Below are 14,529 nucleotides of genomic sequence, written 5' to 3'. Positions count from 1 at the left end.
TTCTCTGTAATAATAAAACAGTACCTTGCACTTTATCCCAACTAAGATATAATTAATCCTTATTGGAGGCAAAACAAGCCTATTGGATTTATTCAATATTTATATGATTTTAAGCAGACTTGAGTTATGGAGATCCAAATTATAGAAAGATCCCTTATCCAGAATACCCCAGGTCCCGAGCATTTTGGATAACAGGTCCCATACCTGTAATACATTTTACTTTTTTACAGTTTGCCCAGTGCTTTTCTCCATACCTCATGTCACTGAATGAACAGGGCAGAACATCTGAGATGTTACAGTCTAATACTGCATTGCCGGCAGCTGTGACTCTCATTTTCTATTAATTAAGCCAAGCTTTGAATCTTAATTCACTTGCAGAAGGTTCTAATGTATTCCCTACCAATCATTAGGCTTGTGAAATCAGTCTTTTTATAAACAAGTCACTGCAGTGGTACAAAGGTGACACGCTCGCCAGCATAAATAACTTAAAAAACGATGCAGAAAAATTAATCAGCGCTAAAGCGGGGACTGGGACTTCTCCCTGCATTATGAGTGACAGGTGCAGAGAGCGTGCCGTAATGGCAATGCATTTAGCTTGGAGCCGGGTGCAAATTCCAGCACTTATAAACAATATCCAGCTGCTACATGCTCTTGATGCTTAGAATGGCAGCTGGCTATTTACCACTATAGGAGCAGTGTAAATACTGAATTTAAAGACATCATGTAGTTGTGGTGAAGCATTAAATGATAAATAATGGATAACCACGTGAAACCCCTAAACAGGCAGTTTGATATTTATTCTAGTAACACATATATAATTCATTCTGGCTGTCAGACAACCATGTGCTTATGGTAACAATAAAATAAGCTTGCATTTTCTTTTTATAATATGTTATATAGGTAAGGGACCGGTTATCCAAAATGCTCGGGATTTGGGGTTTTCCTAATTTGGACCTCCACACTTCTAGTCTACTAAAAAAATCATTTAAACATTAAATAAACTAAATGCATCTAGTACGGATTTTTTATATGTTAGTTGGGATGAAGTATAAGGTACTGTTTTATTATTACAGAGAAATAGGAAATTTTTTAAATTGTTTGATTAAAATAAAGTCTTTTGGGAGATGACAGTAATGTGGAGGATAACGGGTTTCCAGATAATGGATCCCACACATGTATTGTCATTAAGCTTAAGCTGGCCACTCACTGTAAGATCAACTTATTTGGCAAGCTCACCAAACAATGGATATTTCCTCTGAAATGGCAATATGCTATCACGATCTGATCTTTGGCCCCTGGGGCACCAAACAATTGGACGAGAGGGATTTGGCCCAGCATGTAGGTGGTCAAATTAGGCAAAGATCTGCTTGTTTGCTGACCAAATGACCAGATCATGATGTGTATGATCTGCTTAACACTCTTTTTTATAGCCTTTGACGGATTCTTCAGAGCACCTCTGTCAACCCTCTTTAGGGAAGGGAACAATGGGCATTTTCAGCAGAGCCAGACCAACTGACTGGGCACCCTAGGCAACTTGATCATCTACCTCACCCCTTCCCAAGAAGAGGTAAGTGCCTAGCACCCCCCCTGAAGATGCCCCAGGCACTTGCCTCTTCTGCCTACCCCTAGTTCCACTCCCGATGGCAAATATGTCCTTTCCTGCTGGCTGTAACTTCCACACCAGAAGAAGCTATGACTGCAAAACCCATTTCTCTCAATACTACAAGCTTAACATTAGCACTTTGAGGTTTTAAGTCAACTGTTCTACACATAGATGCTAAACGGAAAATATATTTTTTATGAATATACATTTAATTAGCTATAAGAAATATGTATGTGCTATTAGCAAATGACAGATCCCTTTTAAACGTAGCTGCTCATATTGTACATTCGGTAGAATTACCAATGAGTGTCAAACTGATATATTAGAGAGAAAACAAAGCCAGAAACAAAGCATTTAGTCTATGCTCTCGCACAGCATTCTGCCCAGATAACGCAACCTGAACTGCCACTTTGAACAGAAATTCTATTTTAACTACATTCACAAAGTAGGAAAAAGGGTACAATGTTTTAAAGAAATACTTAAAGCAGTGAGCAGCCTGTTACACGTTGTCCCTGGAGGCACACAAACTAAACTTCAGAGAAGCCACATTAAAGACACCAATCCATTTCACAGAGCTTTTCTTTTGGACGCCAGGCATTTCAGCACAATGACATTTATGTCTTATGACGACTTTGCAAGGAACAGAACTTTTTCTCATAAATACTTAATCCAGTTTCTTTCTGAAATACAGAAGCAGTGGCAATGGAACGGGCTAGTCTGTTTTTGATTGCACTTACTTTTATTACAATCACTGTCACTTAATATGTGCATTCCTATATTGGGAAAAGTTATTTAGGGCAAGTCAGACAAATCTAATGGCAGCAGATGTGTCCTTGGCACATACATTATTCAGGTGAATACAGGCCCATTACTGCAGGCAAGATACTAATTTTGTGGGCCTTCTTTGTGACCCTGCTATGGATGGATGTACGTGGTTATTACACTTCTTCTCTACTGAGCTTTTTGACACTGTTGCACCACAGCTAAAGCAAAAGATTAACTGGGCACTTGTTGACACAACACTTGTGGCACATGACTGGTTTTTCTTTGTCCGCAGCTTTAATCTAGCAGGAAACTGAAGCTGACAAATTGCCCCTCTCCAGCTACCATGGCTGGTAATGTTGGTATGATAGCAGCGGTCAAGACACCCCTTGTGCCATAGGCTCCTAATATTACAGTATTATATCAGTCCCATATATCAGTGAAGCTGCTGGGGGAATGAACTAGAGAGTATCTAAATTTGCCTTTTCCTGGGCTACACATTTTGATGATCACGTCTACACATGTGCCTGTGGACAAGCTAGTGTGTACCTTAAAACCCAGAATACACAATACATTCAGTAAGACTTATTGTAATTTACAGAAAGCCAAAAAAAAAAATAGCATCAATATCTGTCCCTAAAAGAAGACCTGTCCCACCAAGTAATATTTCCAAATCTTTTTATATTGTATTAGTCACCGCAATACTCCCCATATGCCCTCATCCTTATGGTGATGGCACAGGATAAGCCCACGGCGATGCAAGAAGCCTTACGCGCGTCGTACCTAAGAGGTACTTAGTCATAGGCAGGAGTGCAGGATATCGGTCGATTGGGCAGGTTAAAAGATTTTGATTGGGCGCCATTGAAGGTGCCTGAGCAAAATCTACATTCAGGGCTGAATTGGCAGAATGAGGTAGAATTCCTATTGTTTCTACCTCCATATCGGACGATTCAGCCCTGAACGTCTGTGGAGGGTGGGAATGATCTTTCATGCAACCAATGGTCACTGCGTGTGTGGCCACATTTACTTGTGGTGATCCTAATGTTATGCAATGGCGAGGCATTTCTGGATGATCTGTTGCCTGTGGTAATGCAGATTTACCATGGTGACAAATCATACTGTGTCCCTTTGCCCTAAGGGTGATGGCATACAGGAGTGTTCTGTTGACTGAAAATACCTTTGTATCATTGTCTGAATTTACCGGTAAAACATTTGCATCGCGTACACTTATCAAAATGCCTTCCTCCAGGTCTTGACTGGGATTCAAATTAGGCACTGGCATTTCAAATACACAGAGGCCCAAACAGCCCCCCTCACCATCCTAATACATAGTGACTGTCTATCGGATCTTCAGGAGCCCCCTGGCATTTGCCAAAACCCACAGACTGACTTCTTCTGCACTTAGGAGTGGATACACAATTCAAATGTTCTAGTGGACGATATTAGTAGCTGTTACTTGAAGCTAGGAAGGAACTAAAAACAGGTCTAACAAACACAAGCATACTTATGTGGTGAGGACATTGCTGGACATTACCTGGTCTGTTGATGAAGTCACAGTGAGCGAGCCCCGCAATGTCCATTCTCTTCAGAAACAGAACCATTGAAATCAAATTGCACTCTTCCACTTTTGCAGTCAGGAATGGTTTCATCTCATGTGCAAAGTCCTCGGGGTACAAGCAAAATAGTTTTCCTGCAAAAATTAATTCACACACAATTTGCTTTGCTGCAGAGAAATAAGGAATATATATGCGCTAAAATGAAAATATGAAGCACAAATGCAGAGTATGTTACTTGTTCAACTCAGTTGTTGAATTAACACTGAGCTACTATAGCGAAACGCATAGAGCAGACGAGTAAACCGCTCCTTCATATTCAGTCCTGAGAATACATTCTGTGCATGCCTCCAGGCTGCAGTCTGCCTATAGTTGGCTCCGTACATCAGTCACATACATGTCTGACTGCACTTAGCAATACTGTAGCTGCAGGGCAATAAGTTGACTTGTAGGTGACACTAGACATATTGCACAACTGTACTTGCAAGAATGCGGTAATCAAAATGTTAATTGGAAACTATTTTTCGGGGGGAATTCAGGCTTATTCGGTCGTTTGGCGCTGGGACGAAACAATCAAATTAGAACGACGGTAATAGGCTAAGTCTGTTTGGGGACCGCATCAACGAGCCAATGCGGTCCCCAATCCGATTAAATTTTTTAACTTGCCAATCGATATCTGCCCGATTTCAGGCCAGATATTGGTCGGGCAGGCCCATCGTTACTGCCCCTACAAGGGCCGATAAGCTGCCGAATTGGTCTAAGGCACTTCACTCTGTTTGTCTGGAGGCTCCCAGTCGTTCCTATTCACTTATATACTTATGTAGTGGTGAACTATAAACTTAAGCTTAAATTTAATGGTTTCTTATAAGCCAAACGCTCACCAAATTAGACTACAGGTCCGGGTGCTTATGCCCCTCTCGCTCTGTAGGTATTCAGTCTTCATATTAGTGCAATCAACTACATATACTACTATACTACGTACAGTTGTGAACGGTTAGATATACACTCACCGCTTCCTCTCAGTGGCCCGGGTGCAATTCCCCAGACCCGGAGCAAGGGAAACATGACCTCAGATCAGGTGTAGAAACATCACCAGCATGCACTCAACGGACTCCAGGACAGCGGTTGTAAAACTTCAAAAAGGCTTTATTCAAGGATCCAGACCTGACGCGTTTCGTGTTGCCACACATATTCATAGGTACCTATGAAGTTTTACAACCGCTGTCCTGGAGTTCGTCGAGTGCATGCCGGTGATGTTTCTACACCTAATCTGAGAATCGGTCTAAGGAACTGATATTGGCAGCTGGAATCGGCCCGTGTATGGCCACCTTAAGGCTACTTGTCTGACGATAGCAATGTTGATAGAAAGTGTCCTGACCTGAGATTACTGCCTATTTTGGCTATAATTACAGATCTTAGTTTTTTTAATTATATTTTTATCATTTTTTAGGCTGGAGAGAACATCTATCATTGTGAATTACCCTTTTGCTGCTATGCACCCCCTGAGTGGACAGAATAGCAGGGGTGAACAACTGCTAATATAATGTAAAAAAATGAAGAAGTTTAATGCATTAGTGGGCAGAAGAGCAGGCTAAGCAATTATATATTAAGTCATGTGGGTGAGTATATGTTCAATTAAAAAATGTCAGGCATGGGTGGGTATATGACCCCTTAGAACAAGTTAGGAATGGGAGGGTATATGTCCCCTTACAGGATGTGCAGTATACTACCCCCCCAACCAACACTAAATTATTGCATGTACTAAGTTTTAGATATTCTCAACATTTACCTTTAGAATATGAGCTCAGTATATGCTTCCTCATCTCAGCCCGGACCTTACTTATTGGTTGCGTGACATGTGATTCTGCGCGGATTCTGGTATTATATACCTGAAACAAAAGGTGTTAATCGCAATGAATGCATTGTACTAACCAATTTACTGCATTGCAGGGATCTTGCTTCACAGAACCAGAACAGTTCTCCTGTCGATACGATGTAATTAACCCGTTACCATTGTGTTTTTATAACCCAGCTACTTTAAAGGGAAAGAATACCCTCACAACATTAAAGATCTTTCTATATTGATTATAAACATCACAGAAAACAGTCCATAGTTATAACTTGTGCTGTATCTGCTAAGATCACTGAATGAAAGTGTCTGCAGCACCATGAATTCTTATTTCTTGTGGAGTGTGGAAGGCAGGACTTTAATCTCCTGGGATCACATTTTGACCCTGATTATAACAAACACAAATGAGTTGTAAATGCAGCCCCAGTTTAATCTTATAGTCTGTGTTTGTATTTAAGTCTATGTAAACAAGTAGGCTGTCCCCTGCCTTATCCCTACTATAAAAAGCCGCAGAGCGTGTAGTTCTCCAACAACCAGAGCACAGATGGTTGCCTACGAGTAACCATTTATTGAAAAAAAAGCTTAAGGTTTCTATTAAGTTCATATTTTAGCTAATTTTACAAATTACAATTGATTTTATAGTTTAAAACATTTAGAAATATGGTTTTAAGATAAAGAGGAAAATATTCGTATATTCAACATTAACCAGATCAAGAGGGCTTGTATTTATAATGTCTGCCTATTTTTTAAACTGATAACAAAAGCAATCATTAATTTTGTTTTTAACCTTTTCTCCCATCCACCTTCTAAAATCAGGAGTTTGTTTAAAGAAAGATAATGAGCTCTATATAAACAAGCCCATCCCTTCCCCTTCTTGTTGCCGGTGTCTCATGTATACAGATAAAGAAGGAGATTATTACACAGGGGATTTAATTGTGTCCAACAGTTGAACTACTTTCTACCCCTTCTACATTTCTCTTAAAAACGAAGAAGGTGGGATCTAGTGTAAAATAGAAGTTCTTTAATTGTAATGTTCTGCACAGACAAGAGATATTTTTTAATTTAAACAAACAAAATACATTTCTGGCACAACCACATTGGGCCAAAACTAGGGGTAGGCACAGCAGGCAGCTGTTTTGTCCACTCCTGCCACCCTGGATTACTCTATGTGCAGAGATCGGTGTTTGTGATTGGTCTGCAGCAGGCACAGGAAGGGCTTTGCACAGGGGGTGGCCTTCGGTGCAAGTACCTCTTGACCCAGCACTGCAAGCCCAGCTTACTGAGCTTATGATAAACACAGGTGTATATAGTCCCTTTAAAAAGGAATAATTCACCCTAAAATCAACTTTTTAGATATAATGAAATAAAAAGATCAGGCAGTCTATAATTTATATGCATTTTTGTCTTAGAATCAATTATATTTTTTGTTCTGCAACTCTCAGGTTTGGAATATCATCTACTGTATGGTTGCCTGGGCTTAATTACCCTAGAGACCAGGTAGTAGTTTGCCAGAATAGAAGACACAAGAAAAAAAAGCACAAATAAAAATAATGATACATTTCATCCTAAAGTCAACCCTTTTGCTTCAGGGGCAGACTTGGAAATTGGCAGAAATTAATGCTAATTATTCAAAAACCACTTCAAATTAATAATGAAGACCAGTAGTAGAGGTGCTTAGAATAGGTACTATTGAAAAGTGGATATGAAGGTGAATACCCCCTTTAATGTTTTTCCTGCTAGCAATGCAGATTCTGTGTTGTTTACAAGGGGCTATATGTTTAAAGATTAAAGTTATACAGGTATGGGACTTGTTAGGCAGAATGCTCAGAACCTGGGTTTTTCCAGATAAGCAGTTTTTTCCATAATTTAGATCTCCAAATTTTAAGTCACTTAAACATTAAATAAATCCAATAGGATTGTTTTGCTTTCAATAAGGATTAATTATATCTTACTTGGGATCAAGTACAAGGTAAAAAGGAAACCAATTTTAAAAAAAATGAATTATTTAATTAAAATGGACTGTGGGAGATAGCCTTCCCATAATTCAAAGCTCGGAAAAGGGCTTGCTTAGTTCCTGTAGAGCTCCTACACTGGCCAAAATCTGGAAGGAAAGGGGTTAAACTGCAACTTTGGTCCATTGCAATAAAATTTGCAAATAGCATTTCAGCAGACATCAGTGTGCAGATAATGAGTCTGATGTACTAGCGTAAAGTAACTGATCACTAAACGCTAATAATAAAAGAGACAATTATGCCAGGCATGCACTAATGTGAATAAGCACAGTGCGTTAGACAAAAGGCAAAGCCAATGCTGATTATGTGGCATTCTTCCAGTAAATACTCCAGGCTATCATACATTCCAATACCAAACCCCTACATTTTAAGCAACCGGCTGTCAGCAGTAGAGTTTTTAATCAACACTGTCCCCGCTGAGCTAAAGAGACAGCTTCACACCGTGACTTATTAGTCTACCCTAGCAGAAGGGTCTGCCACCCTGATTAGTTTCACAGAGATCGGTTTTTGTGCTCCACATGCTCCCATGAAATATGCTTCTGCATCATAACATAAAAAGTTGTCTTTTCAGCTTGAGGTCTTCAATGGAAAAGAGACAATAGAAAACTTCTACTTGAATTTCTGTACAATGCATGATAAAATGCACCCCTTGTTGTAACATAAGTGAATATTAGCAGCTCACCAAGTGTCACAGCCAATTCAAGGCCCAAGACTACAGGCCACACATGATGAAGAATGCAGTGCCCGCTGGTAATCCCTAGGTTTGGGGATGGTGGGGCACCTACAATGCCTCACCCTGCCCCTCATTAACACATGCAGTGAAGGTCTTTACGCTCCATTTTAGAGTGCAAGACCTCTGCCTATCCTTTAAAGTGTCGGGCTGCATCAAAGCTGCAAAATACATAGCAGTTTGCGCCCAATTTATGCACCTTGCCCTGCACAAATAAACCTTACCACACTAAAATGTTGTTTTCTGTGATATGTTTACTTCAAAGCACCAACACGCAATTTCTGTGGCATTCTATGCCTTTGTGCATAAATGTAAAAAAAAAAAAAGAAAATGTGAAAATGTGCTATTTGCATAAACATTCAACATCTGTTATGGAAGCACTAAGTATATACAGGTAAAAATAACCGACTCAAAAGGACACAATTTTCTTAAGACTGGCCTCCTCCAGGGAATGATTAAAATAATTGCAACATTTTCTGAATAAAAAATCCTAATAAAAGGATGATTATTCAGGCGGGGCCTCCACCCCAGTAGTTACACCGCTGAAAAATCAATTTTCTTTCCTTCAAATGAATAAGGTTTAACCTACTAATTTTCTGATTTATTATTCAAGATATAAAAAGAGTACAGAGTATTATCATAGCTTTGCCCTTTCCCAGGTCCATGCCCAGGTTATTACAACATAACCTAGCAACAAAACAAGTCTAATGTATTATTAGACTACTAAACCCGGCTATTAGATGGCTGCCATGCTTGGGACTACAATGTTTCGTCATGTTTGTTAGTCCTTACCTGTATCTACTCCTAAAATAAGATAAAGCGCCAAAGAAAGATATATATTGACAGCATAAGCTTTTTATCGGACATGTATAAAGGTATAGCCCTTTGTGCCATTGGCTCATAACTTAATCATAAGTTGGCTCAAAGCAGGCCTCCACTGGCCTGTCCCACATGAAGTGACTACTGAACATATCTTTCCCTTTGACTACAATCGGATTGTGGTTTGTACTCTTTAAACCAAAAACACAGTAAATTATTTTTTTTGGGTTACTTGTTCCAGAGCAGTTGGCTGTTTTACATGCTAATTGTTCCCAATAATAAATAACTATTTTGCAAAGCTAAGATCAATCCAGAAATTTGGAATGGGTAAACATTGGGAACATAAATGTAATCTTACCTTCCTCCTCTCTATACCAACATCAATGACAAAGAGGATATTTTTCATCCAGATGAGAGACTCGCCAAGGCTGGTCGTCAATACCACTTTTCTTTTTGGGCTTTTGCTGTTGTCATCCAGTTCCTCATAAGGTATGTAGTCTGAAATGCTTTGATTGGGGTACAAAGCAATGGGTACCAGTTCACCCAATTCTGGATTCATGTGCAATGCTTCCTGTTTGATATGCTCATATGCCCTTTTTATCTCCTTCATGCAACCAGTAGTAAAGAAAACATAGGTTTAATAGAAAGAAAAATATGCATTCCAATAGACAGGTCATAATCTAATCCTTATCTGTCTACTGTGCCCAAGTGATAACACCAACCTGACATTAAACCAAATGTATTCTACTTGCCTAAAGGTGGCCACACACGTGGTGATTTTCAATCTTTCGTGCGACCATCGGAGGTAGAAATCCTATTGTTTCTACCTCCTTCTGCCGATTCAGCCCTGAAGGCAGATTTTGCTCAGGTGCCTTCTATGGCGCCCGATCAAAATCTTTTAACCCGCCCGATCAGTGAGTCAACAGATATCAGCAGCCTCCTGCTTTATTGGTCGCCACGCCGACTTGCCATACACGCACCGAATATCGTACGAAACGAGGTTTCTTACGATATTATCGGTGCGTGTATGGCCAGCTTAAAGGAGAATGCAAGTCAAAATGTAAAAAGCATACTGCCCAATAGTCCTCCTATTGTTTAGTAAAAACACCACACTTTTGGCTCACCTAATCAAATATTTACTCAATCACACTTACTTCACATTTTCTAGAACAGGCAGCCATCTCTAAAAAGGTATTCTCCCTTCCTTCCCCTCCTTGCTTCATACTGCACATGTGTGTCATTCCCTCCCCCCCTCCCCTCTGCCAGATCCGCTTCTGATTGGCTGGTGGGCATGTGTAGCTCAGAACAGGAGACAGGATCAAGTTACACACATGCTCAGAGAATAGGAAGGCTGCCGATGCAGCCTACAGGAAGGGGAGAGAGATTTCAGTGATGTCACTGTAGGCTTCACACTGCTGTAGGCTGCCAGCACCATTTGTCAGAGAAGCAAGCAGGGATCTGGGAATTTATATATATATTTATATATATATATGCAGTAAGTACTTAAAAATAATGCCTTTAGACTTACTTTTAATTTATATTAACCTTTAATTTTCCTTTAAGATAAACTAACTTGCCTGTGCTCACAAGAAACTTACTTTAACATTGTACCAAGGTTTTTATAAATATGGACAGCAAGCAGAGGGCTGCTTAAGTCCTGAACCCTTTTGGCATAGGAGAGCAGCTGAACTGTATCAGTAAGAGTAACAGAATTGGAACATACTTCCATAGGCCCAAGGCTATGTGCTCTTTAAAAAGAATAAAAGCATCAGGCTTTGTTTTTGGAACAAAGTCGTAGGGAATCAACTTTTTGATCGTGAACGGAGAGTATTAGTGTTTTTCAGTCCTCTTATAATTTTAAATGCGGCACCTACATTCACTGCTTCCAGAACACACTCTAAAAGGTGGCCATACACAATCTGATTTTAGCTGCCGATATCAGGCCTATAGACCGATTCCGCAGCTTATCTGCCCATGTATAGGCACCTGGACCTCCCTGACTGACATCTGGCCTAAAATTGGCCAGATCGTGATCGGGCAGGTTTGATTTTTTTCCGTTGGATAGGAACCAATGTTGCTGATGCTCGACATTTTAATTCGTTAATTCGATGCGCAGAAACACAGGCTGAGAATCAGCCCTTCGCTGGCACCAGCCCCCTACCTTGCCTTCACCCAGAAGCAGTGTCTCCAACCGGGTGTAGGAAGATGCAGTGAATATCAGCTTGAATTTTACAGCCAATATCCATAGTGTCTGCCTGCACCCATCGGGAACAATAATATTCCGCAGGCCAAGAATCAGCCCCGTGTGGCACTAGCGTTAAAAAAGACATACTATCATGACTCAGTAAAGCGAGTGTTTCAATACCACCTTTATTATTAGCTCAAATGTCAGCCTTCTGCGACACCGGTCGAGTCTTCTTGCATCTCATCACATTAAGAGTGGCCATAATTGCTGCTTCCAGTCTATGTAAGTGTAATTATTAATGCTCTGGTGTGTTATGTTACAGTTGGTTTTGAGCTTCAATATATACAGCCAACTGCTCATTTCATATATAGCCACTACGTATCACTACTAGGGTTGGCTTTATAAGGTACCAGCATTACTACTTTCAGATGGAAATTATAACAAATATCTACTTTTTTTAATTAAACTTACTTCTTCACAGGCCAGAAAGACAACAATGTCCCCTTGTTCTTTAGTATGATGTATTTCAAAGAGAAGTCGTAAAGTTGAGTGGAAGTAGTCTCTTGGAATGCTTGTGGTGTAAACCGACTCTACAGAGTGCATGTTTTCTGTTTCTACAAGTGGAGCATTTCCATAATAAGAAACCAAGGTCCCAGACAGAGCAGGGCAGGTAATTATCACAACTTTCAGTTCAGGTCTTGAGACTGCAATGACCTTAAGGCAACTGAGCAGCACATCAGTAGAAACTGATCTTTCATAGACATCATCGATAATGACGACTCCATAACTGGACAGAAGGGGGCTGGACATCATTTCCCTCAGCAACATCTCGTCCGTGCAATACCTGCATATAAAGACATCACCTGTGAGAAAGTGTCATGGCATCATCATTCAAACACATTATTGTCCATCATACACATTGAAATAAGGAATTATACACTACACAGGTTATTTTTAGGAAACACATTTGAGAAAAATAAAAAGCAGCTGATTTGTACTATATTGAAGGTGAAGCACCCCTTTGATTTGTATGTGGCCAAAGTGACCAGTGATTTCACCTTTTAATTTGCATGTATCCAAACGTAATTGTTGCTTATCTGTTGGCTTTTGGGCTGAACAGGTTGACTTTAAGGGCTCTGGCACACGGGGAGATTAGTCGCCCACGACAAATCTCCTTGTTCGTGGGCGACTAATCTGCCCGCAATGCAATTGCGGTGGCGCGATTTCCCTGAAATCTCTGAAGTTTCCTCTCAAGGCAATGCCACTTCTGCCATCCCACCGGTGATTTACATTTTTGCCAGTGGGATGGCATTTCAAGGAGATTAGTCACCCGCAACAAGGGAGATTTGTTGCGGGCGACTAATCTCCCCGTGTGCCAGAGCCCTAAAGGAACAGTGACACCAAAAAACGGAAAATGTATCAAACTAACTAAAGTAAAATGTACAGTTGCCCTATGCTGGTAGAAGGTGCATGTTTGCTTCAGAAACACTACTATAGTTTATATAAATACCCTACTGTGTAGCAGCAATGTGGGCAGCCATTCAAGCTGTGAAATAGGAGAAAAGACACAGATTACATAGCAGATAACAGATAAAATACCATCGTAATCTACAGATCTTATCTGTTATTTGCTATGTAACCTGGGCCTTTTCTTCTTTTTTTCCTGCAGGGTATTTATATAAACTATAGTAGTCTTTCTGAAGCAAAACACACTAGTTTTACCAGTGCAGGGCAACGGTAAATTTTATTCCAATTACTTTGATACATTTTCATTTTTTGGTGTTACTGTTCCTTTAAAGTGTGAAACTAATTTTGTGCTGTGTGTCTAGAGGCATAAAAATAGTCGTGCCCTTGGGGAGAATTAGATTTTCACAAGTGATCTATTCCTGAACTGACCGATATTTATAATACATGGATGTCAGTCAGGATCAGCATGTGTCCACACACACTAATAACAAAAATATGAAAACAAATAAAAATTAACAAATAATACATTTGGTTTGTCCAATTATCTGTATGGTTACTTGGTTGCTTTTGTGCAGAGACTAAGGGGGATTTTTTCTCATTTTTAAGAAACCACAAAAAAAATAATTTCCACGAATTGCAGTCATTTATCAAAAGTTCTAAACTGAAAAAGTATGAAAAATGGTGACTTTCTTAATTTCGCATAAAAATCAGCGTCAAAAACCTCTAAAACCAGGAAGCAAAGAAAGATCTTCCAGTCCAGCCACACCATTTCCGCCAGTACAAGGAATAGTGTGCACCATATATTCCATGACGCATCAATTATGCTTGCACCATCTTTATATAAAGCTGCAGCTGTGTCTTGGCAAGAAAGCCATAGGGAATTGATTCCTCGGTTCTAGACAGTTAGGACTCAGCTAAACAACACAGCACATATCTTGCCAGTCTGTCAAAGAAACACATGCCCACACCTGAAAATGCTGAATCTGAGGCACTATAATAATGTTTTATTGCATGTATATTTAATATTACCAGAAAAAAAGTAGCTTTCTGCTACGTATACTTTTGGGACTTTGCACCATGATGGCATAATCTAAATGCTGCTCCCATGGCAATTTTGTGAAATTTAGCCATTAAGCTAAAATACTAAAGGAGCCAATTATCTAAGCTTATTTGTCTGTATGAGTTGCACAATTTTACAACGTCTTTATCACAGGGCATTAGGCCGGCTACAGACAAAACTGACATAATCATTGCAAAAGGAGCAGACCTTTGTCATCTCTCAGCTCTAGGACATTTGGGAAAGAAGCCAATGTGGAGAAAAATGACAAATGGTTACAAACATCAAAATGATGCAATAATGAATAATGATCTTATTTCTGTACATCCAAAGTAGGCAAGAAGCAGAAAAATAGTCGAAATATGTTTTGCTGCTTTATCCACTGTAATAGGGATCTGGTCTGAACCGATACCCAAAAAATGTTCCTAGCATTTCTAGCACACAGAGGCCCAAACAGCCCCCAAAAGCCCAATAAATAGTGTCTATGGCATC

At 39.9% G+C, this 14,529-nt stretch overlaps 1 protein-coding gene across 4 annotated transcripts in view; it reads right to left on the bottom strand.

The window, feature by feature from the left end:
- dhx32 (DEAH-box helicase 32 (putative)) overlaps positions 1-14,529 on the bottom strand; it is a 38,212-nt gene that overhangs the window by 15,343 nt on the left and 8,340 nt on the right. For 3 of the 4 annotated variants that reach the window (XM_031906149.1, XM_004912720.4, XM_002932650.5), the window contains 4 exons: positions 11,985-12,357; positions 9,687-9,932; positions 5,708-5,807; positions 3,900-4,055 (listed from right to left, as the gene is read on the bottom strand). In XM_031906149.1, coding sequence (XP_031762009.1) covers positions 3,900-4,055; positions 5,708-5,807; positions 9,687-9,932; positions 11,985-12,357 — 875 coding nt within the window. Of the gene's footprint in view, positions 1-3,899; positions 4,056-5,707; positions 5,808-9,686; positions 9,933-11,984; positions 12,361-14,529 lie in introns of all 4 variants that reach the window. The other variant, XM_031906150.1, reaches the window with a different exon arrangement.

The sequence above is a fragment of the Xenopus tropicalis genome, chromosome 7 (assembly GCF_000004195.4).
Source record: "Xenopus tropicalis strain Nigerian chromosome 7, UCB_Xtro_10.0, whole genome shotgun sequence".
NCBI classification, from domain to species: Eukaryota; Metazoa; Chordata; class Amphibia; order Anura; family Pipidae; genus Xenopus; species Xenopus tropicalis.
Note: the sequence above shows the minus strand (reverse complement) of the source record. Positions and strands in the feature narration are given on the sequence as shown.